Source organism: Schistocerca piceifrons, chromosome 6 (genome assembly GCF_021461385.2).
Source record: "Schistocerca piceifrons isolate TAMUIC-IGC-003096 chromosome 6, iqSchPice1.1, whole genome shotgun sequence".
Lineage (NCBI taxonomy): Eukaryota > Metazoa > Arthropoda > Insecta > Orthoptera > Acrididae > Schistocerca > Schistocerca piceifrons.
Window position 1 is genome coordinate 306,894,995 of NC_060143.1, and position 26,059 is coordinate 306,921,053.

Consider the following 26,059-nt stretch of genomic DNA (forward strand, 5'->3'; position numbering starts at 1 on the left):
TTTTGTGGAACATTGATGCTCTTACAGCTTCCAACAAACAGTGATGTTATTACATGAACAGAGAAGTTGCTATGTGGTCACCTACACATGTGACTGATACAAGGACAGTCATCAGTATTCTGATTCCATGAATTGTTACTGCTTGTTGCCACTATCCACTTCGATGCAAATAAAGATAGTGTAGTACTCAGCAGTGTAATATATGTTATAACATCATTATTAGACTAGCGTGTAAGTCAAAATCTGACTTCATGAAATTTTCAGAGCAGAAAGAGAGGGAGAACCCTGTGACTAGTTTGCTCTCAGTGTGCTGTCATTTTAGCAATAGGCTGGCAGCTGGTCTGTGTTCATTCATACATGCATGCAAAGCAATATTGTTATTGATTTAGAGTTCCATCACTCTAATGCGGTGATAGTCAACTTGGTCCCTACTGCCTACTAGTGGGTGTTCCAACTTTCATTGTGGGTGGTAAGTGACAGGTTTTCATAAATGTTTGGTAAGCAGTTATTATTATGTCCTTTAACTTGTTGTAACTCTGCTTTATAAAGTAAAGTTACTTCCTTACTTTACACATCACTATTACTGTGGAACAAGTGGACAATTAGAAAATTTTACTATTAACAGATGTACAAAAGTGGATGATGATAAAACAGGTTGACTACCTGTGCTGTAGTGAATATATTTTGCACCTAGTAGACATTGTAGTATTGCTTTTCTGTACACTGCAATAGATTGCTGCCTGGGTAGAACCATCACAGATAGCAACCCAGTGAATACGTTCATAATGATTTTCAGCTGCAGAAACTAGGAAATTGCTGGGTGATGAAAGTTAATGGCAGTGCGATTGAATTTTTAATAGCAGCTTGGCTGAATAGAAATTATCGATGGCAAATCCTAAAGAAGTTCAACTTTGCCAGCCAAGAGACATTCTTACAAACACCCAACATGGAATTTTGTAATAAATTGTCCAATGATTAATATGTAATAACACAAGTCAAAGTAAATGTTTAGAACTATAAAGTAATTTCTTTCGAGAAAATGCTATTTGTTAATCATACATCTGTATTTCATACATTAAAAGGGCTTTAGTAACCAGTAGGGCGTAAATACATATGTATTTGTTCACTTTGAGGAGTGAATAAGGAACTATTTTGGTTAAGGTATTTCAAATCAGTTTTTGCAACTATTAAAACTTGTATGACAAAATACATACATATTTTAAATAGTGGCAAAGATGGATTGAAGTACCTTAAATAATTACACAGCAACTACAGAGACTGCAAATCAAGGAACTTAAAAATTTGGTATGTGGCTATGGAGTTACCAGCCAAGCAGACAAGGCAATAATTGGTTATTTCTTACCTTGTTCAGACCAATAAATATAGTCATTGTTTTCACTGTAGTACCAAGATAATTTATGAATATTTATAATTACAGGTGTGGTACAAAAGGAGGACTACTAGGATTTAACATCTAGTTGACAATAGGGTCATTAGAATTGGAGCACAAGCTTGGAATGAGAGAAGCAGGAGTAAGGAAATTAGCCATGTGCTATCCAAACGTACCATCCCCACCAGAGAAAACTTAAAACTGGATGGGCAGATGGAGATTTGAAGCATTTTACTCCTGAAAGCAAGGGATTTATAACAATATCCTTGTTAATTCTTTTGGAAAAGTTTTCTGCATATCTGCACATGTGGAAATCGTGATTCTGTTGATTACTGTATGTGCAAATCCATCCCCCCCCCCCCTTTCCCCACCTCTTCCACCTCCTACTGCCACCCATGAAATTGGAGTGCGCATGGTTTCCTTACCTCAACCATACAGATAGCCATACCACATGAAACTACAATGGAGAAGTATCTGTGCAGAGGCCAGACTAATCCATGGTTCCTGAAGAGGGGCAGCTGCCTTTTCAGGAGTCACAGGGGCAGTATTCTGAATAATTGATCTGGTTTTGCAACATTAACCAGTGTGGCTTTATTGTACTGGTACTCAAATGGTTGAAACAAGGAGGAAACTGAAACCATGAGGCATGCAGCTCCACTGTACAGCTTAGTGATGATCCTGTCATTGTTGGTAAAATATTCCTGATGTAAAATTGTCCTCCATATGAATCTCTGGATGGGCACTGCTCAGGATGTTGTCATTAGGAGAAACAAGACTGGCACTCTGTGGGCTGGAGAGTGGGATGTTAGATCCCTTAATTAGTTGGGTAGGTTAGTCAATTTAAAAACAAAATGGATTATAGTGAGAATTACTGAATTGAGATGGCAAGAAGAACAAAACTTCTGGTTATATCAGTACAGGCATTATCAACACAAAAAAGATAGGGGTAATGCAAGAGTAAGTCTGATAATGAAGTAGAAAATATAAATGTGAGTAAGTTACTATGAACAGAATAGTCAACACTTTATCATAGCCAAGATAGACCAGAGGGTAACATGCATCACAATAGTATGAATTTATATGTCAACTACCTCCACAGATGATGATGAAATTGAAAGAGTGTATGATGAGTAAATTAAATTAAGGAAAACAAAGATTTAATTGTGCTGATTGACTGGAATTCAGTAATAGGAAAAGGAAGACAAGGAAAAATAGTAATATGACACAGACTGGAGGAAAGGAACAAAAGAAGAAGCCACCTGGTAGAATTTTGCACACAGCATAACTTAATCAGTGCTAACACTTGATTCTTCATCTACATGACTACTCAGCAGTTGACACATAAGTACCTCGCAGAGGATTCATCAGACTACCTTCAGACTGTTTTTCTCGTACACTGTCTGAGAATGATGGTAGATATACAAACTGTTAAATCTTGCCATGCAAGGTCTGATTCCTCCTATTTTATTGTGATGATAATCTCTCACTATCGACATCAGTGTCATCAAAATATTTTTGTGTTTGGAAGAGAAAGTTGGTGACTGAATTTTCATGAAAATATCTTCCCTCGATGGAAAATGCCTTTGTTTTAATATTTTTCATCCTAACTGGCATATCATGTCCATGACACTGTCTCCCCAGCCCCCCCCCCCCCCCCCCCACTGCCCCTCACCCCTCACCCCCCACCCCGCACCCAGTCCTTTCACTATAATACAAAACAAGCTGCCCTTCTTTGAACTTTTCTAGTGTCCTCCATCCGTCCTATCTGGTATGGATACCAAACCACACAGCAAAACTTGAAAAGAGGACAGACAAGCATATTGTAGGCATTCTATTTAGTAAACCTGTTGCATTTTCAATGTGTTCTGCCAATAAAATGCACTCTGTGGCCTTTCCCACAACATGTGATTGTTCCAGTTTAACTTGTTCATTTTAGTCTCTTTAATTGTAATCTATAGGTGTTTAGTTGAATTGATACCTTTAGATTTGTGCAATTTGTTGTGTAACCGAAATTTATCTGATTCCTTTTAGTACAGATTTGATAACCTCACACTTTCCATTGTTTAGTGTCAATTGCTGTTTTACTCACCATACAGATACCTTGTCTAAATTAGTTTGCAATTGATTTTGATCTTCTGATGACTTTACAAGACAGTAAATGACAATATCATCTGCAAACAATCTAAGAGGGCTGCTCAGATCGTCTCCTAAATCGTTTATATAGATTAAGGACTGCAGGGGTCTATAACATATCCTTGATGAATAACACAGATCACTTTTGTTTTACTTGATGACTTTTTGTCAGTTACTATGAACTGTGACCTTTCTGACAGGAAATCATGAATCCAGTTGCACAACTGAGACGATACTCCATAGGTACACAATCAATCAGAAGTTGCTTGTGACGTATGGTAGCAAAAGCTTTCTGGAAATTTAGAAATATTGAATCAGTTTGAGAGCTCCTGTCAATAACACCCATTACTTTGTGTGTCACAACAATGATATTTTTTGAATTCATGCCTCTTGTCAATAGATTGTTTTCAAGGTAATTCATACTCACACATCAGAAAAAGTTTTGTATCACCTCGGTTCTCAGTGTTCCGGAACCTGCACAGAAAATTGGAATACAGATTAAAATAAACATCATTTCCACCTTTTTTATTGCTCGTGAAAACCACACATTGCATGTTGTACCACCACTATACAGCGAGACCTTCAGAGGTGGTGGTCCACATTGCTGTACACACCAGTACCTCTAATACCCAGTAACTCATCATTTTGCATTGATGCATGCCTGTATTCATTATGGCATACTATCCACAAGTTCATCAAGGCACTGTTGGTCCAGATTGTCCCAATCCTCAATGGCGATTCAGCTTAGATCCCTCAGAGTGGTTGGTGGGTCACATCGTCCATAAACAGCCCTTTTCAATCTCTCCCAGGCATGTTCGATATGGTTCATGTCTGGAGAACATGCTGGCCACTCTAGTCAAGTGATGTCATTATCCTGAAGGAACTCATTCACGAGATGTGCACGATGGGGGCACGAATTGTCGTCCATGGAGACGAGTGCCTCATCAGTATGCTGCTGATATGGTTGCACTATCAGTTGGAGGGTGGCATTCACATATTGTGCAGCCATTGTGGCACCTTCGATGACCACCAGCAGCGTACGTTGGCCCCACATAATGTTACCCCAAAACAGCAGGGAACCTTCTCCTTGCTGCACTCACTGGACAGTGTGTCTAAGGCTTTCAGCCTGACCGGGTTGCCTCCAAACACGTCTCCAACGATTGTCTAGTTGAAGTTATATGAAACACTCATCGGTGAAGAGAACATGATGCCAGGTTTGAGCTGTCCATTCAGCATGTTGTTGGGCCTATGTGTACCGCACTGCATGGTGTCGTGATTGTAAAGCTGGTAGTTGGGACTGAAGTTGTACATCATGCAGCCGGCTGCGCACGGTTTGAGTCGTAACATTATGTCCTGGGGCTGCATGAAAAGCATTATTCATCATGGTGGTGTTGCTGTCAGGGTTCCTCAGAGCCATAATCCATAGTTGGCGGTCATTCATTGCAGTAGTAGCCCTTGGACAGCCTGAGAAAGGCATGTCATCAACAGTTCCTGTCTCTCTGTATTGCCTCCATGTCTGAACATCATCACTTTGGTACACTCCGAGACACCTGGACACTTCCCTTGTTGAGAGCCCTTCATGGCACAAAGTAACGATGTGGACACGATTGAACCACGGTATTGACAGTCTAGGCATCGTTGAACTACAAACAATATGAGCCTTGTACCTCCTTCCTGGTGGAATGACTGGAACTGATTGGCTGTTGGGCCCCCTCCATATCATAGGTGCTGCTCATGCATGGTTGTTTACATCTTTTTGTGAGTTTAGTGACATCTCTGAACAGTAAAAGGGAGTGTGTCTGTGATACAATATCCACAGTCAACGTCTACCTTCAGGAGTTTTGGGAACTGGGGTGATGCTAAACTTTTTTTGATGTGTGTAGTTTGAACACAATATGTTTTGCAAAACTCTATTGCAAATCAACATCAGTGATATGGGTCTGTAATTCAGGGGTTTACTTCTATTTTCTTTCTTGAGTTTTGGTGTGACTTGTGCAACTTTATAGTCTTTTGTCTAGCAAGTTGCATACGAACACTAAGTATGAATGTGGGGTTGCAGTAGTTATACAGAGATGAAGAGGCTTGTACAGGGTAGACTAATGTGGAGAGATACATCAAACCATTCTTTGAATTGAAGATCACAGCAACAAAAGCAAGAAGTCCTCCTCAGTGCTACAATTTTAAACATACTGTTTTTCTCTGCACGTACCATTTTACCAGAGCACATATCAGTGTTATATGATTGTAATGGCAATTGTAAGGTGCCCACATTCTTTTGAAGTCACAGATATTTTGTGATTATGGTATGCACATGCACTAACAAGAATCAGCATTTCTGCTCTGTTTTGTGATGAATTTTTGGAGTCTTCATTGTTCAATAACCAAGTGACAATATGACATTTCCTGGGAAGTCTAGTAGGGGCATTGATGGTTAGCCAAGAGTGAATGATGTATGGCAGTATGTAGATTGAAAACCATTGTTGGAGCACATCTTATATCATTTTTCTGTGGTACTCCTTGGAACTCAAATTAGGACATAAATATAAGTTTATGATGAATATTACCGTGGCTGATCGTACTTGAATGACAATAATTTGCCTCACTACAACTTGGAGACACCAAATTTATAACTCATTTTCAACACATTTACCTTGTGTGGGTACGGTTTTCGAATTTTTGGTAATTTAATTAATCCTGAATGTTCTACAGTCTCAGATCTTTTGCATTCTTCCATGCACACACAGTATCAATCCTCTTCATAAATAAACCCTCACAGTGACCATACCGATACCAGAGCCCATGTTATTTAATATTATTAACATCGTCTATTACTGCCTTCAAAATTTGTTGCTTCCTTCATGCATGAAATTAAGTTGCCTGCACTCAGATATTTACCTTCAGAATACACACAAAATATTGTACAATATACAACATTTTGAACAGGGTTCCCCAGGTTGCCTATTGCTTTTGTATGATGGTGTTGTTTTCGTAGTGATTTAAAAGAATGTGCTTTCACTAAAGCTAAGTTCCACTTCCTGGCCCTAGAGGAGCCTATAGGCTCGACCAACTGCCATGTCGTCCTCTGCCACTGGTGTCATTGGGTGCAATATGGAGGGGCACATGGTCAGCACACCATTCTCCAGGTCGTTGTCCGATTTCTTGATCTGGGATCTGCTGCTAATCAGTCGAGTAGCTCATCAGTTGGCCTCATGAGACAGAGTGCCCCCCACACCAGTCCTCCCACCAAGGAAAAATCCCTGGCAGTACTGGGAATTTTACCCGGATTCTCAGCTTGGCAGTCAGCTACACTGACCACTCAGCTACTGATATAGACTATGCTTTCACTAGTTGTAACTTGTGTGTTCAGTTCACGTATACACCCTGTCCTAGTACCTGACAGCATAGCTGTACATAGGGAGTTGTAATTGCTACAAGGTTCCCAGCGACATGGTCATCTACTGGTATTAATCAACTTATAATTGGTTGATGTTGATGATGATGATGATGATGATGATGATGATGATGATGATGGAAGAAGATGATTTTCATCGTCTTGAGTGTCCAAGCTCAATAATTTTTTCATGGTAACTACAATAATGGCTGACAGCATACCTGAATGGTCCAGTGGTAGACATATTTGAACAGATGGTTCAAAATTGGCCAAAGGAACGGGTTTTGTGTTCTTGCATGCTTCCAAATAAACACTTGATAGGGTAGCACTATTACAAAGATGTGGCAACTCAGCAAGAAGGAGCAAATAATATTTATTACGAGTATGTTACGAATGGTACTTAACTTTGGTGCAGTACCATTGGAACAAACATGGCAGACTGGCCGCTACAACAGGTAACCTGTAGTAACAGTAGACACCAAATGGTGTGTTTATCACCATAAATCGCTCAGTATCTTCATCCAAAGAAATCTGAAAATATGATTGTTTAAGATCCAGTTTCCCAAAGTACACACCACCAGCTAACTTTGAAATAAATTCTTCCAACTTGGGAATAAGATATGAATCCATAATTGACTGAGAATTAACCGTCACTTTGAAATCTCTGTAGACATGAACTGAACCATTCAGTTTCTGTGCAACTATGATCAGCATTGCCTGTTGGCTACTGGTTATGGCTTCAGTAACAACATTCCGTTGAAGACAGTAGAGTTCCTCCTTTATTTTACCTTTTATCGCAAAAGGAATGTAGTGTGATTTGCAGAACTTTGACATCTCATTTGCCTTCAGTGTAATTTGTGTCTTATAACCTTTAGTACTGTTAGTTGCTTTGGGAAAAGTATCAGATTTTTGCAATAGCTGATGTAACCTGATGTAACCCTCCATTCAGAACGTCAGTTTGAGTTTGATTTCTTCCCTTGTGAAGGAAGCTCAAAACATTGAAGAGATCCAGTCTTTGTAAATTCGTTGATTTATTTATTTAAATTTATGTCTACAAATGTAGCCTTTTTCATAAATGGTTTATATATTAATATCTGTTGAAAATTGTCCTTTTACTGGAATCTCCTAATTTCTGTAACTGAAGAGCAAACTTTGAAAGTCTGTTTACTTTGGCATTCCTAACTTTTTGTAGGCCTACAGGTTAACGATTAAAATTGACAACCCAGTGTCAATTTGAAAATTGCTCTCCACTTTGTTGACTTGAAGAGTTAACAGCTAACAACTTTTTATTCCCATGAAAGATAACATTCACCTCATGATTCATCCGGGCAAGTTTTTGAATTTGCACACATTTGCCATTGCCATATGCATGAGTGTACTTTGTTTTGCATGCCTCAGCTGTATGCCCAGTCTTTGTACAGTAATTTCAAAGACTGGGCAACAGCGATAAGACACGATCACCCTATGTGTGGTTTATGTTACAGCATAGCATGCTCAGTCTGCAATTTCCAGATCTGGCCTTGCTGTGTGCTTGGCCGTGCCAGCTGTTGATGTGTAATTAATATGTCAGCATCTTTGCACTGTATTGCTTCTGTAAATACATGCATTTTTTCGTATGCCAAATCAACAGCAAACAAACTTATAAAGATGTGTTTGTTAAACCAAACTGCCCTTCTTTGATTTATTGTCAGGTGAATGCATGATAAGCCTGTCACAAATTAATGAGTGTGCATAAGATTGCTTGCAGCGACCATTTTCACAATGAAATTTATGTTTCCCAGTCAGGTTCTGTAATTGAGTAATCTACTGTTTATAGCTTTGATTTGACTTCTTGGAACATTGAGAAAAATCTATGCCTGGCAGCAACAGCAACATGAACTTGAGAGTCAAATTATTTTGCAAGCGATTGTTTAACGTCAGTATATGAGAGTCACTGGTTCACAAGTAGGGGACAGTTTCTATGAAGAAGTTGAAACACAGTGGGATCTTCATATGTTAATAAAAACTATTTTTGTTCAGCATCACCTGATCTCTGATGTGTGAGGTAATGCTGTTCTAGTTGCTGGATGTAGTTGTTCGAGGACTCAGCTTTTTAATGCAATACTGGAAAGGGTAGTGGTGGCAGCTTGGACTGTAGTGGTCATTTTTTGTTGGTCATCGGTCTTCCTGTCTTGAAGCGTGCCACCATGAGCTCATGAGCTGCAGACAGTTGTTGCAGTAAGGTTGTAGGGCGAGCTCTGATTGGGTCATGTCCAAAAGATATCCTCAGAACTGTTTGTAAAATTCATAAAAAATCATTTCTGGAAATGAAACTGATTAGCAGTCTTGGAATGTATCAGTCACAGAATAAAGCCACACAGTGTTGCCACAAAAAATCAATGAATATAACTTGTGCACTCTTAAGTTTAAGTAGAAATAAAATTTTGCCCTGCTTAGTAATTTTTCTCTTTTCTCCATTATGTTTCTTTTCTCTTGTCGCTCCATGTTGACAAGAGTTCTGTGGGTTTGCACTGAGCAGCAGTTTGTAGTTGTCAAATCTTGAGTATTGTCAAAAATTGTCAAGTCTTTCATGTTTTACCAACTCAGAAAAATGTCAGATGATCTGGCACATGGTGTCCTAACCTAATATAATGATATCTGAATAACTGTGCTGTCTCTTGGCAGTTTAAGATATTGTAACCATCATTGATAGTAAGTTTTCAGACATCCCGTAACTGGTTGCAGTTTTCTGTAAATAACGATCACTGACTTGGGTGATAGTTGTCAGAATACTGTACTGAACTAACTCCAAGCGTTGGAGTGAACTGCCTGACTGCTGATTAGTAACTGTCTGAGTGTCCGTGGCACGTCGTATTTTGGTTCCTGTCCATCAGTACACCTTGTCCACTAGCACCAAGGCAGATACAATGTAGTTCAAGGTTGACAATGTTCCCAGTTTAGCAGTCCACACTATCGATGGATGTACACAACATGCTGGAAGAAGTGGCTCAGAAGCAGAAAAATGTCCAGGTTTTGCAGTGTGGACTTGAGAGATATGGTTTTTTTTGTGTACCTCTTGCATGGTACACAACAATAATAAAACTAATAAAATAACAACCACGTGAGTTTTAAGATGCAAGAAGTACTGTGCCATCTTGCAGCTCAAACCAGAAAGACTAGTCATGCTTTGCCTTAAAGGACACTGTCCAGACCAGTAAGTGCAAATATGATAAAATAATAGCACTCAACTTTTCTTACAGCCTGAACATGTGTTACAGAACAAATTTTTGAAATTGCTTTACTAGCTTAAGGAGAGACAATTGCTGACGTTGAGCATGCACTTCTTGATTCAAGTGTTCACAAAATTTAATGCACCAATTATTGCTTGGCTACAATTTAACCATGGGAAATTTTGCCAGCATTTTTATGTTGTTTGTTCAACCCCTACCCCAACTGTGTTTTTGGGTGTGGTTATAGACTTTAATTCCTTGGATGTGCATTGCAACACCAGGCCACTGTGATACCTTTACTGAACGTTGTGGAATCCATACCTGTCTGTTTCCATCTGGTATGCATTTGTTTTCAACAATTTGCACTGTTCACAACTGTCTGTTCCCATCTGGTATGCATTTGTTTGCAACAATTTGCAATGTATGATGCTTTTTATATGAATGTTTAGTGGTAAGACATATTCTGGTGTGTTTTGTGTGTTATGAACTTAATTTAGAAATTATTAAAGTTTTTGTTAATTGTGCAGTAATGCTGAATATGTTGAAATTCTATGATGAAAAATATGCCTGTATGTTGATGAGAAATTTTTGAATTATATATGTCCGTAGAAACACTGGAACACGTGAGGCAATACTGACCTTACGACTTATCTTAGAAGAAAGATTAAGGAAAGGCAAACCTACGTTTCTAGCATTTGTAGACTTAGAGAAAGCTTTTGACAATGTTGACTGGAATACTCTCTTTCAAATTCTAAAGGTGGCAGGGGTAAAATACAGGGAGCGAAAGGCTATTTACAATTTGTACAGAAACCAGATGGCAGTTATAAGAGTCGAGGGACATGAAAGGGAAGCAGTGGTTGGGAAGGGAGTAAGACAAGGTTGTAGCCTCTCCCCGATGTTGTTCAATCTGTATATTGAGCAAGCAGTAAAGGACACAAAAGAAAAATTCGGGGTAGGTATTAAAATTCATGGAGAAGAAATAAAAACTTTGAGGTTCGCCGATGACATTGTAATTCTGTCAGAGACAGCAAAGGACTTGGAAGAGCAGTTGAATGGAATGGACAGTGTCTTGAAAGGAGGATATAAGATGAACATCAACAAAAGCAAAACAAGGATAATGGAATGTAGTCTAATTAAGTCGGGTGATGCTGAGGGAATTAGATTAGGAAATGAGGCACTTAAAGTAGTAAAGGAGTTTTGCTATTTGGGGAGCAAAATAACTGATGATGGTCGAAGTAGAGAGGATATAAAATGTAGGCTGGCAATGGCAAGGAAAGCGTTTCTGAAGAAGAGAAATTTGTTAACATCCAGTATTGATTTAAGTGTCAGGAAGTCATTTCTGAAAGTATTCGTATGGAGTGTAGCCATGTATGGAAGTGAAACATGGACGATAAATAGTTTGGACAAGAAGAGAATAGAAGCTTTCGAAATGTGGTGCTACAGAAGAATGCTGAAGATTAGATGGGTAGATCACATAACTAATGAGGAGGTATTGAATAGGATTGGGGAGGAGAGATGTTTGTGGCACAACTTGACCAGAAGAAGGGATCGGTTGGTAGGACATGTTCTGAGGCATCAAGGGATCACCAATTTAGTATTGGAGGGCAGCGTGGAGGGTAAAAGTCGTAGAGGGAGACCAAGAGATGAATACACTAAGCAGATTCAGAAGGATGTAGGTTGCAGTAGGTACTGGGAGATGAAAAAGCTTGCACAGGATAGAGTAGCATGGAGAGCTGCATCAAACCAGTCTCAGGACTGAAGACCACAACAACAACATATGTCCAGAAGTCCAAACAAATAAAACTTCACAGAAATCATGAACAAACATTCTTATCTGTCTAACAACAACACAAAACTGACTAATATTAATCAGTCTTGCTTTCATTTTCATTTTTCATCACAGTTTAGTAAATGTGCATAAAAAGGTTTCAACAAAAAAATAAAACCTAACTGTTGAATTCTGTCTATAATGACCTCATTTTCAAAGGGGCTTTAAACCTTTTGGATGGGATGTTAAATACCAATCTTCCTTCCTTTTATGGTGCAGAGAGGAACTGACATTGATTGATGTATGTATCTCCACATTGTCTGAAACTATTCAGTGTTTTGTCAAAGATACATTTTTCTGTCCTTTGCTGATGCCATCAATCACAATTTCCTAGACAGTTTTCATCTCTATTTAGTTCAGATGGTCAATGCCCAATTAGAATGTGAGGTAAATTCTTAAACACAGTGGCCATCTTGCTGCCTTGATTTGAGCCTTCTTGGTCACTTGTGGTTTTCACTTACAAGGCAGTTGCAGCTATCCCAGCAATCATAACTATTCCAGAACTGGAGATTACTTTTTTTGATGAAAGATGAATTTATCAAAAATTTCATTAACTCCACGCCACACATGTGTAAAATGATATTGTCAGTTTGTGCTTACAGTACAGCATATTAGATATCAGTAATAAGTGCTTCTCCCACAGAAATATAGAGCATCCACTCCAGCATTTTAGGCTCTCTCTCTCTCTCTCTCTCTCTCTCTCTCTCTCTCTCTCTCTCTCTCTCTCTCTCTCTCTCTCAGCCCCCCCCCCAAGTTTTTTTAACAATTTGGATTTATTTTTCATTACTATTAAAAATAACAGTTAAGTATTCTTTGAAATTATCTTCCATTAGTTCTTGGCATCATTGATACACCAATCAATACATAAAGCCCAATGTAAATACACAGAAGCTATCCTTATTGATTAATACAAGAACAAAATAATTGTTCAAAAATTTTCAAGTAATTGCAGTCTACCTTACATATAAGTTATTTCACATTGAGTGCTGTTGTAAATATAAAAATTTATAACTTTCTTTTTTTAGACAACAGATTCGCTTCTCAAAATTCAGAAGGAAAAAATTGACCTGATGTCAGAAATGGAAGAAAAGATAAGAGCCCTTCAGCAACAACTATCTCAGGTACCTTATTACAGCAATTTGAGCCAGTCAACCATATATGATGGTCTTAATGTATATTGCTTGTTATCATGTTGTACGTTATCAGTATTGAAATTTATTAATTTTAACACGTTAACTTCTGTACCACATCAGGACCATGCCCATCTTCACAGTTTTGATTAGGATCACTTCTTAACATGCCATTCATATCTAGGTGCAAATGGACAGCCATGAATGGGAGAAGTGGAAGTGGCTTTGTTGAAGGAACATTCTACAATCTGCAGATAAGAACCTGTAAAACTTAGGAGAAGCTAAATTAAATTGGCCAGGGAAAGAATTTGAATACCATTCTGTGTATGCATTCATTATTTAAGCTACCTCACAAGACCAATAGCATACAGTTTGTTAGTGAAAGCTGGAGGCTGCACTCTGGTCTGCTAGACATAGTCACAAATTAATGAAGAGTACCAATTGACACATCAATTTAGTTTTTGACAAAAGTACTTGTTATTTATACACATTGTGCGAAGTAAGTTTGGCACCTTGCTTTTATTCCTTTACTCCCTGCAATTTAATTAGTAAAAGGATTTTCCATATTTAGGTAACTGTAATCTCACCTTGAGAACTCTATGGGTCCCTTACAAAACACACAGTTCTTTGGGGTGTTCTTGAAAGATGTCTCATCTAATACAGTTTACTTTCTCCTCTCCAAGAAAAGCTTTTTATAAAGTGGTGAGTTATCACAAAATATTACATTGTGGGCCATCATTGTTTGAAAAGCTGTAGAGCACTGATAACTTCTATAGCAAAACTATAGAGGTATTCAGTTTTTACTGTTTAAATTCTTCTCAATATGCTGCTCCACAAATTTTGGGCATTCCATTATGAATTTTATTTTTCTTGGTGGCACCGTATCTTTCACAGCATAGAACTGAATAAATCTTATCTTTTTGAGTTTCCCACCAAGAACACCAGTTAATAATTTTATAAAAACATTGTTCACAATTTCTCTATTTGCATTTCATTTACAACAGCTTACCAGCATACAGATTTTTTAAATGCTGCCAGATCAAGCTGCTTACGTAAAAAGGAACTAGCTGCTACTTGGAAAGCATAAGTTCAGATCCTTGTCCGACAGTCATCATTGAAGTTTTCTGTGGTTTCATAAAGCATTTCTGTCAAATGTTGTGATAGCTCCTTCGGTAATGACATCACCAGTTAAAACTTCCTTACTTGTCAAATCCGAGTTGGTACAGTGGTCTCTCCCTGAAGACTGTGATGTCAACATGACTTAAAACTCTTATGTTTTCCTTTTAAGTATGTTGTTGATAGAGCATTGTTTGGGATAACACTTCAGTCTTGCTGGCTGAGTATATTTGTGAAATGTTTGCCAAAGCTTTCTGAATATTATTGATGGAACAGTGGAATATTTACCATTGCCAGTGGAATATAGCCAATTTGCACACAATAAATACACTTGTGTAAAAGAAAATATTAACCTTACTTCATAAGCATAAAAAAGCTGCTGAATGTAGAAACTCAAGTAATTATTGATACATCCATTGTGTTTTCTTTTCTCAATTAAAATTCTTTGGTTAGGCAAGTGTTGAAGTGGCCTTCCTGGTATAGTAAAAATTTAAAATTAATTTTTATAGTAATTATATTTTTAAATTGTGTATTATTGTGGAGACAAATACTGTATGACAAATATTTATGTACCTATAAAGGAATCTGTCACAGTCTAACTTATTCAACTGTTTTGAGACAGATAACTGAGAGTACGCGCTCGGAGATTAGTCGATTAACAAATGAGCTGGAAGAGTCCCGGGAAACTGTTGCAATGCGTGACAGTGAATTGACAGTACTGCAAGACTGTCTCCGCCAGTTAAAAGCTTTTGAGGAGGGACAAGGTTCAGAGCAGCTGGATACATTACTGGATGTAGGCCATGCCCGTGCTGAACTTGCACTCGTCTCAATGGATCGTGACAGTCTGAAGGATCGTCTCCATGATGAAGAAGTGGCTAGGAAATTGCTTGAAGGTGAATTGCTCTTTGTTGCCCAGGCTCATGACTTACCTTTAAGCTAACACCTTTGTCTTTCTGTAGTCCTATGTACTGTAATTACTCTAGCATAAGGTAACCCCAAATATAAGATGGCCTTCCCCCCCACCCCCCTCCACTCTTTTTTTTTTTTTTTTTTTTTTTTTTTTTTTTTTTTTTTTTAAAAAAAAAAAAAGAGGATCCTTGAGAAAAATTCGTGTTGTAACATATTCTGTCTAATCAAAGTTATAAACTATTATTGACTGCCTGAAAAGTTAACCTTACACATATTCAAAACTTACACATTTTCTAATTGTCAGCATTTTAGTAATACAAGGGGAAATAAGGTAAACAAAAGAAATTGTTGACATTAAGTTTTAGTCCCCACTGCCTTCTTTGTTTGCTTAGCAGGTCATTTGTGGTATCACAATTTTTAATCGTCGTTATAATCGTCCTAATAGGAGAGCTGTAAAATGTATGTCTTCGGTGTCACAAATAAAAATCTGCTTCTTCCAAATATGTGGCAATTTCTGAGGTTGTGATTATGATGGGACCTGAGAATATAGCTGGTTTTTTTTTTTTTTTTTTTTTCTGAACACATAGCAAATTTCACTTCTGTACTGACATGAGAATATTATTATGTCTCTTGCTTCCAAGCATATTGTCTGTCTCATTGGCCGTGTAGAAACAGTAGCTGACACTCACCCGCCCTATCATTCCTCACTCCCGAAGGTGAGTGCCAACACTGCTGCACAAAATATGTAAGCATGCCATTGGCTCCATTGTAGGTTTTTAGCATCTCCTGCAGAAATGTGTGTGTTGTTGAATATTTACCCAATTTTAAAGTCAGTTTGATTCCGAACACAAAGGGATTCAGGCAAACTGCAGTGCAAACATGGTAGATGTTCATATGAAGCCAAAGTACGAAGTATTGATTCCCGTGGTTGGCAGCACAGTGAAATTTGCCTCCCTCTCTCAACTCCCCTTCCCGCACTCTCAGCCAAGCTGGTGTCAGTGTTCCCCCTGCAACACTTCTGTAGTGTTGTGCTTGAGGGATAGTGAATCATGGATGGCAATAATTTCTAGGGTACAGATCATACGTAAAAATAATAACTAATTCATAAATAAAGGGTTGCAATCAGGATTCAGTCCAGTTCTTGAACTTACACTTGGCCTGTGATCCAGTGAACTGTTTTTCCGCTGTAATTTATTCTGAGATAACAATTGCAGTCAGTTTAATGTGATTTCTTCACTTTGTTAGACATTCAATTCTGGATTAATGTTCTTTCCCATTTCATCTTGATCTCATCATCTTGTTCTAAAGCTGATTAGGAGCTGGTGACTTCCTCTCCTGTATTCTGATACATGAACAGTGACCAAATTTCTCATTTGCAACTCATTTGTGTACTGTATGAATGCATGTACAAGAACTTTTATTGCTAACATGTCCAAAGACAACAAAATTTTATAAGCTGATAGAATTTAATGTTGTTTCCAGCTGTTTTTCATAAAATTACCAAATTTTAAGTAGGGTGTTAGGTTTTTGTAGTGGCTAGTTTGTAGTTTCTTGTGTTTCCCTTGTACTAGTGCATGCATCAAATGTCACTTGATTGTTTCAGCAAGATCTATACTGTTTAAAGTGCTTCAGCGTATCAGGAAATGTCGAGCCTATTCAAATGAAAGCATTGTTTACTAATCCCTACCCTATGGAATTCTTCAAAATAAATGTGTAAGAAACCTCAGTAGCCAATGATTCATCTGTAAATGTAAGGCAACTCCTGTATTAATCTATTAACAATGTAGAAACATTGACCTCAGCAGCAATAGTTTATTCTGCAAATATAAGACGACCCCGTATTTTTAGAATGATGAATTTGGAGAAAAGACCTCATCTTATAATCGGATAAATGAGGTATGAAATAAATAGTTTTCAATTCATCCAAATTGAATTTTAATCAAATTGATTGTGCATTCATGGCTAGTAAACAATGGCTACCCACAGAATAATTTTTTCAGGTTTTTCAACTACCTAAACACCTGAAAAATAATGTTGTATGTAGTAGTTAATTGCAGTTGTTTGGTGTGCTTCATCTAAAAGAAGAACAGTAATGATATTATTGACTGAAAAACCACATTGAAAAATGTTGACAAAGCATTATCAGTTTGTGTTATGTAATGTTATTTAAACATTTTTAAATCTTTTGTCATTCATTGAGATACAAAAAATTTTGTGTGATACAATGCTCTGAATTACCTACATTCATTAGATTGTATATCACACTGCATTGTTCATTTGTTGTGTGTGCTATAGTATTGACAAACACAGTGAGGAAGTTAATGTAAGAGAGAGTGCATCTGTGGCCAGTTCCAGTGGTAATAGACTGCTATTGAATCACATGCTGGTACACAACAATGTGATTGAAAATAATCACCCATTAGTTTTCAAACAATAGTCTGATATTTTCAGTAAAGTGTTGACTATTGATAATAGAAATATGCTCTGTAATCTTGGAGCTATTTGAATACACAGTTAGCATCAGTTTTCGACAATTTTTCATCCACCAGCTTGTAGAACTGTTGATATTGACAAGTCAGAAAATTCATTATGTATACCAGCCAGTTCCTAGATGCCATAAAAATCTCTTAAGTTACAAATACTGTGTAAGACACTTTGGGCTTAATTCCTGTGTCACATGTTGGTGATTGTAGTAACCTCAGTTGTTGGCAGTGAGAATTGGCAGATTTGTTTTCTGTTTTGGCATTAAGTTTATGGAAACACTGATTGCCGAATGACTTTGTGAGCAAGGAATGAATTGCTATTTACAGACTAAAATTAGTGGCGTATTCCAACGTAACTTTGAAGAGATTGGGAGACAAAGTCAAAAAATGGCTTTTTTCACAGCAATATGCACTCTATTGTTTTGAACAATTTAAATTTATTGTACTGTGGAAATCAAGTAGTACTTAATGTTTTCTTCTCTTAATATTTAATATGTAATTCATGTTGTGTTTAAAAATATTGAAAACTAAAAAAATAAACCACCCATGAAGAAAACAGTTTCCATCCAATTTGTGTTGTAATTATTTTGGGCTAAATTTCTTGTCACCAAAATTTTACAAAGAAGTTTTTAGCAGTTGGGGATTTTGAATCTTTCTAAGTGTTTTTCAGATTAAAACTTTATTCTGAGAAGTATATACTCTGCTTGCTGAAAATTAAAACCATGATTAAAATAATAAAATTTCTAAGTGTGTCTGTTTTGTGATATGATATGAAATGAAATGATCACTTGACCTAATTGGCTGGGACAACTCATCTGGAATTGTTCGGGCACCTAGTGCAAGTCTTTTATTTTATGCCACTTCGGTGACTTGAGCATTAATGATGATAAGGCCAACATGACACCCAGTCCCCAAGCAGATAAAATCTCCAACCCAGCCGAGAATTGAACCCAGACCCCAGCCACTCAGCTACAGAGGTGGACTCTGTTGTGTGATGGATAATTGCACTCTTTTGAATTATGATTGTACTGAACTATTCAAAACAAGTATCTTGTAATGCAAAAGATGCCATTGAGTAAGCTAGAAAGTCACTAACTTCATGTGTTACCAGAAAATGACCTCTGCTTTGAACATTTATGTGTATTGAAAAGTAACTGCAACATAGATTGTGACAGCTTTGATTGCCTTGCAGAAAGCATGCCAGTGTAGCATTGCATTTAAAGAAGTGTAAAGAAGTCATAGAAGTTCAGTTCCTACCTTCATTGTGTTAAGTGGACATCATAGGAGTGCTGTTTCCAAATGGTGTAAAAGTAAAGCTGATTTACAATTTGTTAAAGTGACACAGAAAAACTAATATGACATATTAGGTAGTTTCGTATTTCTTCTGTGGGCAAGTTATAAGTACTATGAATGATGCTGTAGCCTAGGCCTCACTAAATGAATGGTTTTTGAATATTGAAAAATGCCCACCTGGAACTGGGAAGCAGTAGAACTATCATAACACGTATTTCTTTCTCTGTTCGAGGCAAAAGGTATTTTAAATAGCAACGACAGCCACAAATGCTTTGCTGTTGGACTTTCTGTAGTTCTTGTCACAGTTGGCACTGGTAGTAGTTGTAGCAGAACTGGAGGGCCTGTGCATTTATTATGGCTAGTTTACAGTATCACTTTGCCCATATTCTTAAAGTATTATGATTGCAGTGAAATTTGTTTGACCACTAAATTGTCAGAGAATCTTATAAAGATGTTGTTGTTGTTGTTGTTGTTGTTGTTGTTGTTGTGGTCTTCAGTCCTGAGACTGGTTTGATGCAGCTCTCCATGCTACTCTATCCTGTGCAAGCTTTTTCATCTCCCAGTACCTACTGCAACCTACATCCTTCTGAATCTGCTTAGTGTATTCATCTCTTGGTCTCCCTCTACGATTTTTACCCTCCACGGTGCCCTCCAATGCTAAATTTGTGATCCCTTGATGCCTCAAAACATGTCCTACCAACCGATCCCTTCTTCTGGTCAAGTTGTGCCACAAACTTCTCTTCTCCCCAATCCTATTCAATACTTCCTCATTAGTTATGTGATCTACCCATCTAATCTTCAGCATTCTTCTGTAGCACCACATTTCGAAAGCTTCTATTCTCTTCTTGTCCAAACTATTTATCGTCCATGTTTCACTTCCATACATGGCTACACTCCATACGAATACTTTCAGAAATGACTTCCTGACACTTAAATCTATACTTGATGTTAACAAATTTCTCTTCTTCAGAAACGCTTTCCTTGCCATTGCCAGCCTACATTTTATATCCTCTCTACTTCGACCATCATCAGTTATTTTGCTCCCTAAATAGCAAAACTCCTTTACTACTTTAAGTGCCTCATTTCCTAATCTAATTCCCTCAGCATTACCCGACTTAATTAGACTACATTCCATTATCCTTGTTTTGCTTTTGTTGATGTTCATCTTATATCCTCCTTTCAAGACACTGTCCATTTCATTCAACTGCTCTTCCAAGTCCTTTGCTGTCTCTGACAGAATTACAATGTCATCGGCGAACCTCAAAGTTTTTATTTCTTCTCCATGAATTTTAATACCTACTCCGAATTTTTCTTTTGTTTCCTTTACTGCTTGCTCAATATACAGATTGAACAACATCGGGGAGAGGCTACAACCCTGTCTTACTCCCTTCCCAACCACTGCTTCCCTTTCATGTCCCTCGACTCTTATAACTGCCATCTGGTTTCTGTACAAATTGTAAATAGCCTTTCGCTCCCTGTATTTTACCCCTGCCACCTTTAGAATTTGAAAGAGAGTATTCCAGTCAACATTGTCAAAAGCTTTATCTAAGTCTACAAATGCTAGAAACGTAGGTTTGCCTTTCCTTAATCTTTCTTCTAAGATAAGTCGTAAGGTCAGTATTGCCTCACGTGTTCCAGTGTTTCTACAGAATCCAAACTGATCTTCCCCGAGGTTGGCTTCTACTAGTTTTTCCATTCGTCTGTAAAGAATTCGTGTTAGTATTTTGCAGCTGTGACTTATTAAGCTGATATTTCGGTAATTTTCACCTCTGTCAACGCCTGCTTTCTTTGGGATTGGAATTATTATATTCTTCTTGAAGTCTGAGGGTATTTCGCCTGTTTCATACATCTTGCTCACCAGATGGTAGAGTTTTGTCAGGACTGGATCTCCCACGGCCGTCAGTAGTTCCAATGGAATATTGTCTACTCCGGGGGCCTTGTTTCGACTCAGGTCTTTCAGTGCTCTGTCAAACTCTTCACGCAGTATCATATCTCCCATTTCATCTTCATCTACATCCTCTTCCATTTCCATAATATTGTCCTCAAGTACATCGCCCTTGTATAGACCCTCTATATACTCCTTCCACCTTTCTGCTTTCCCTTCTTTGCTTAGAACTGGGTTTCCATCTGAGCTCTTGATATTCATACAAGTCGTTCTCTTATCTCCAAACGTCTCTTTAATTTTCCTGTAGGCGGTATCTATCTTACCCCTAGTGAGATAGGCCTCTACATCCTTACATTTGTCCTCTAGCCATCCCTGCTTAGCCATTTTGCACTTCCTGTCGATCTCATTTTTGAGACGTTTGTATTCCTTTTTGCCTGTTTCACTTACTGCATTTTTATATTTTCTCCTTTCATCAATTAAATTCAATATTTCTTCTGTTACCCAAGGATTTGTACTAGCCCTCGTCTTTTTACCTACTTGATCCTCTGCTGCCTTCACTAATTCATCCCTCAAAGCTACCCATTCTTCTTCTACTGTATTTATTTCCCCCATTCCTGTCAATTGCTCCCTTATGCTCTCCCTGAATCTCTGTACAACCTCTGGTTCTTTTAGTTTATCCAGGTCCCATCTCCTTAAATTCCCACCTTTTTGCAGTTTCTTCAGTTTTAATCTACAGGTCATAACCAATAGATTGTGGTCAGAGTCCACATCTGCCCCTGGAAATGTCTTACAATTTAAAACCTGGTTCCTAAATCTCTGTCTTACCATTATATAATCTATCTGATACCTTTTAGTATCTCCAGGGTTCTTCCGTGTATACAACCTTCTTTCATGATTCTTAAACCAAGTGTTGGTTATGATTATGTTGTGCTCTGTGCAAAATTCGACCAGGCGGCTTCCTCTTTCATTTCTGTCCCCCAATCCATATTCACCTACTATGTTTCCTTCTCTCCCTTTTCCTACACTCGAATTCCAGTCACCCATGACTATTAAATTTTCGTCTCCCTTCACAATCTGAATAATTTCTTTTATTTCATCATACATTTCTTCAATTTCTTCGTCATCTGCAGAGCTAGTTGGCATATAAACTTGTACTACTGTAGTAGGCGTGGGCTTCGTATCTATCTTGGCCACAATAATGCGTTCACTATGCTGTTTGTAGTAGCTTACCCGCATTCCTATTTTCCTATTCATTATTAAACCTACTCCTGCATTACCCCTATTTGATTTTGTGTTTATAACCCTGTAGTCACCTGACCAGAAGTCTTGTTCCTCCTGCCACCGAACTTCACTAATTCCCACTATATCTAACTTCAACCTATCCATTTCCCTTTTTAAATTTTCTAACCTACCTGCCCGATTAAGGGATCTGACATTCCACGCTCCGATCCGTAGAACGCCAGTTTTCTTTCTCCTGATAACGACATCCTCTTGAGTAGTCCCCGCCCGGAGATCCGAATGGGGGACTATTTTACCTCCGGAATATTTTACCCAAGAGGACGCCATCATCATGTAATCATACAGTAAAGCTGCAGGCCCTCGGGAAAAATTACGGCTGTAGTTTCCCCTTGCTTTCAGCCGTTCGCAGTACCAGCACAGCAAGGCCGTTTTGGTTATTGTTACAAGGCCAGATCAGTCAATCATCCAGACTGTTGCCCTTGCAACTACTGAAAAGGCTGCTGCCCCTCTTCAGGAACCACACGTTTGTCTGGCCTCTCAACAGATACCCCTCCGTTGTGGTTGCACCTACGGTACGGCTATAAAGATACTGCATTTAATTTGTGGAATTTCAGACATTTTAAATTTATTTGCTGCAAATATATAGTTGACTGAACAGTTACTATCTCAGAATGTACTTCACAATGAAATGCAACACATGTGCCCCTTAATTGCTAACTTTTGTGGATTATTTATTTTATTATTCTTGCAGACCATAACTGCTCTTGGAGCACATCATCTGCTGAAAGCAAACTTGCACTTGACTTGAAAACAATTCTTTGACAATAGTTGTGTGTCAAGCTTTCTCCAAAATGGACCCTTCCCTGTCACTATGTCTGTTGTCCCAAATTATGTCGTGCAAAAGGGTGTTGTGTGGTCACCAGCTTCCATAAACAATACTACTAAATTTATTTGAACTGTACAAAGACAGAATCATGAGGCATTTATCTTTGCTTATTGTCAGTAGCTGTTTAGTAGCTATGTTTTTGTCACATTATTGAACCAGACCTTTTGGATAAAACTGTCTTTGAAATGACAAATTGCATTTTTTTATGTTAATCAGATTTCTTAATTGTATTAATTAATACTTTTTATGGTGTCTTTTTACATTCAGATCACGTGAGAGTCATTAAGGAGGAAGTAAAAACTTTGCAATCAAAGTATGAGGAAGCTGAAAAAGATAAATTAGAAGCACAGACACGTTTAGAAGTACTGTCAAATTATTTCAAAGAGAAAGAAACCCAGTTACAAAGGTGAGTATACACATATATAGCAGATCTGCAAAGAAAAAGTGATATACATGAAAATTTATCAGTTTCTTTCAGGGCTCCATTTATATGAGATCTGAAAGTCCTGGATAATATGCAGAGTATCATGCTGCTATTTAATGTATTTACAATACATGCTGTGTGTCACATTTGGCAGCTCATTGCATTAGTTACACATTGCTGTCCAGAAACTGACAAATTATTTACAAAATTACACATAAAACATCATATTTTGTATCTCTTCCTTTCAGTTCACTTTGGGGAAATAATTTTCAGGGTTGGTAGTAACAGGTATTTTGGTTGCCTGTCTTTGTTCTCTTTGTCTACTGTATACATATTTTTCACTATATCCACTTCACTTAGGTGCTCAAATCCCAGTTCATAGACATCTCTGTTTAACTGCCCACCGATGTTTTCATCACCTATGTCTTCACAACCAGAAAGTTGTGTTCTTAATGGAATATGCTAATTATAACATAATACTTCGGGGTAAATTTTTATTATTTCTCGAAAATAGGCAAACTATGTTTGAATAATCTGCAAGCTAGATAGGCCACACCTGAATATTTGGAGTTTGGTGTATAGTTTCATTTGCTTAGAATACAGAGTGCGTCTGTAAAGTTAGGTGGATGATCTCAGAAAATAAAGGAAACAATAGTTACAAACAAAATAACTTTGCTTGGCCTTTGTTAGCAACAACACACTTCTGACATTGGTTGTAAAGCTATTGAAAATTGTCAGCAATTGATTCCTGTGGAATTGCTCGAGGCATTGTGGTCATACATTGTTGGTTATCAACATCATTACAGGAGATGAGACCTGGTGCTACAGTATGATCTGGAGAGCAAGTGACTATCAGTGGTATGGTGTTCATCACTTTTCCCACCTCCCTTGAGTAGAAATTCATGATGATATATCAAGCCCTTGATGTTGAAAAAGATAATAATGTTTCATAATCTTGAATTTTGGCCGCTGACTGTTCTTGGAAGACCAGGAAAACAGTGAGTTCCATACCACTGACTGTTGCTTAGTCTCTGCATCATACTTGTAACATCGGTCTTATCTCCTGTATTGATGCACACACATGACCACGATGCTTAGAGCAATTCCACAAGAAGCGTTTGCTGATAGTTTTCAACAGCTTAGCTACTGATGTCAGAAGTATGTTGCAGCTAATTGTAATTACTCTGAAGGGCAGTAAAGAAAAGGTATTTTGTTTGTAACTCTTGTTTTTTTATTTTGTGAGACCATTCATTGAACTTTTCGGATGTCCTTTTACATATACGAACAGTTATAAAGACACTTGTCTTCCTGTCTCTTGTACATCTCATTGACATTTCACTCTTATATGCACCATGTATGCAGCTGTAATTAACAAATTTGATGCAATACTGGAAAAACCAGGTTGGAATAGAAGCAGCTAATTGTATAAAAATTACAATGAAATGAACACCCTTAGCTGCTTACAGGTGTTGACATACATCAACAAAGACAGATGAAAATGTGTGCCCAGACCGGGACTCGAACCCAGGATCTCCTGCTTACATGGCAGACGCTCTATCCATCTGAGCCACCGAGGACACAGAGGATAGCACGACTGCAGGGATTTATCTCTGGCACGCCTCTCGCGAAACCCACATTCTCAACGTATTGTCCCGCACTACATTCGTGGTGCCCCCGCCCATTATACTCATTACTCGCTGCGCGTTTGCCGGTTCCCGTAAGAGTTCGGGCAATGATTGTGCATTCGCACAGAAGAAGAAGATGGTCAAGTGGCCGGTGAGCCTTAACTGTATATTTATTATTTCCGAAAGAACATTGCCGGTTCCCGTAAGAGTTCGGGCAATGATTGTGCATTCGCACAGAAGAAGAAGATGGTCAAGTGGCCGGTGAGCCTTAACTGTATATTTATTATTTCCGAAAGAACAGATACCATCTTAATAAATATACAGTTAAGGCTTACCGGCCGCTTGACCATCTTCTTCTTCCTCGGTGGCTCAGATGGATAGAATGTCTGCCATGTAAGCAGGAGATCCCGGGTTCGAGTCCCGGTCGGGGCACACATTTTCATCTGTCCCCGTTGACGTATGTCAACGCCTGTAAGCAGCTAAGGGTGTTCATTTCATTGTAATTTCATTCTAACGAGCTGATACCATCTTAATAAATAATTGTATAAAGATGTTGATCAAATAGTGGAGGTATTGAGCAGTGAGTTAGGCATGTAGACAAGAACTGGAATATAGAATATCAGCATATGAAGAACCAGTCATTGTTAGAACACATAGGGACAAACATATAGACAACTACATTGTCTCAGCACAGCAGCCTTAGTTAGGACAATTTAGCTGTAAATTTCAAAGGATTGTTGAAGAGAGAATATATCAGGAAGTACAGGCCCTATCATCTTGGAGGAACAGGGATGCCAACAAAATAGTAAAAAGAACAAATCAATGGAAAAATGGCATACTGTCTTGAAGATTAAGTGATTAAATTATGTCCTTTTATTTTTAATACTTTTGACACTGTCACAAGAACATAACACAATGCTGTAATAGATTTCAGCCAGCCAGTGGCCATCTTCAGACTGTCAATGGATATAAATAGGAAACAAAGAATCATTGTGTGATTTGTAAAATCTGCCAAGTAATGACCTACACAAGAATAGAAAACAGAATAAAATCATACCTAAAGGCAGATGATGCAAGTGGTTTTCATTGAATTGTCAACATTACTGAAGCATATCCTA

General features: G+C 38.0%; 1 protein-coding gene across 3 annotated transcripts in view; it reads left to right on the forward strand.

Moving 5' to 3' along the window:
* The window catches only part of LOC124803093 (melanoma inhibitory activity protein 2), a 166,598-nt gene that overhangs the window by 67,652 nt on the left and 72,887 nt on the right, over nt 1-26,059 (forward strand). For all 3 annotated transcript variants that reach the window (XR_007017204.1, XM_047264245.1, XM_047264246.1), the window contains exons 9-11: nt 12,977-13,072; nt 14,820-15,090; nt 23,160-23,298. Coding sequence is in view for 2 of the 3 variants with exons in the window: in XM_047264245.1 (XP_047120201.1) it covers nt 12,977-13,072; nt 14,820-15,090; nt 23,160-23,298 (506 nt within the window). In the remaining variant the exon portion in view is untranslated. The remainder of the gene's footprint in view (nt 1-12,976; nt 13,073-14,819; nt 15,091-23,159; nt 23,299-26,059) is intronic.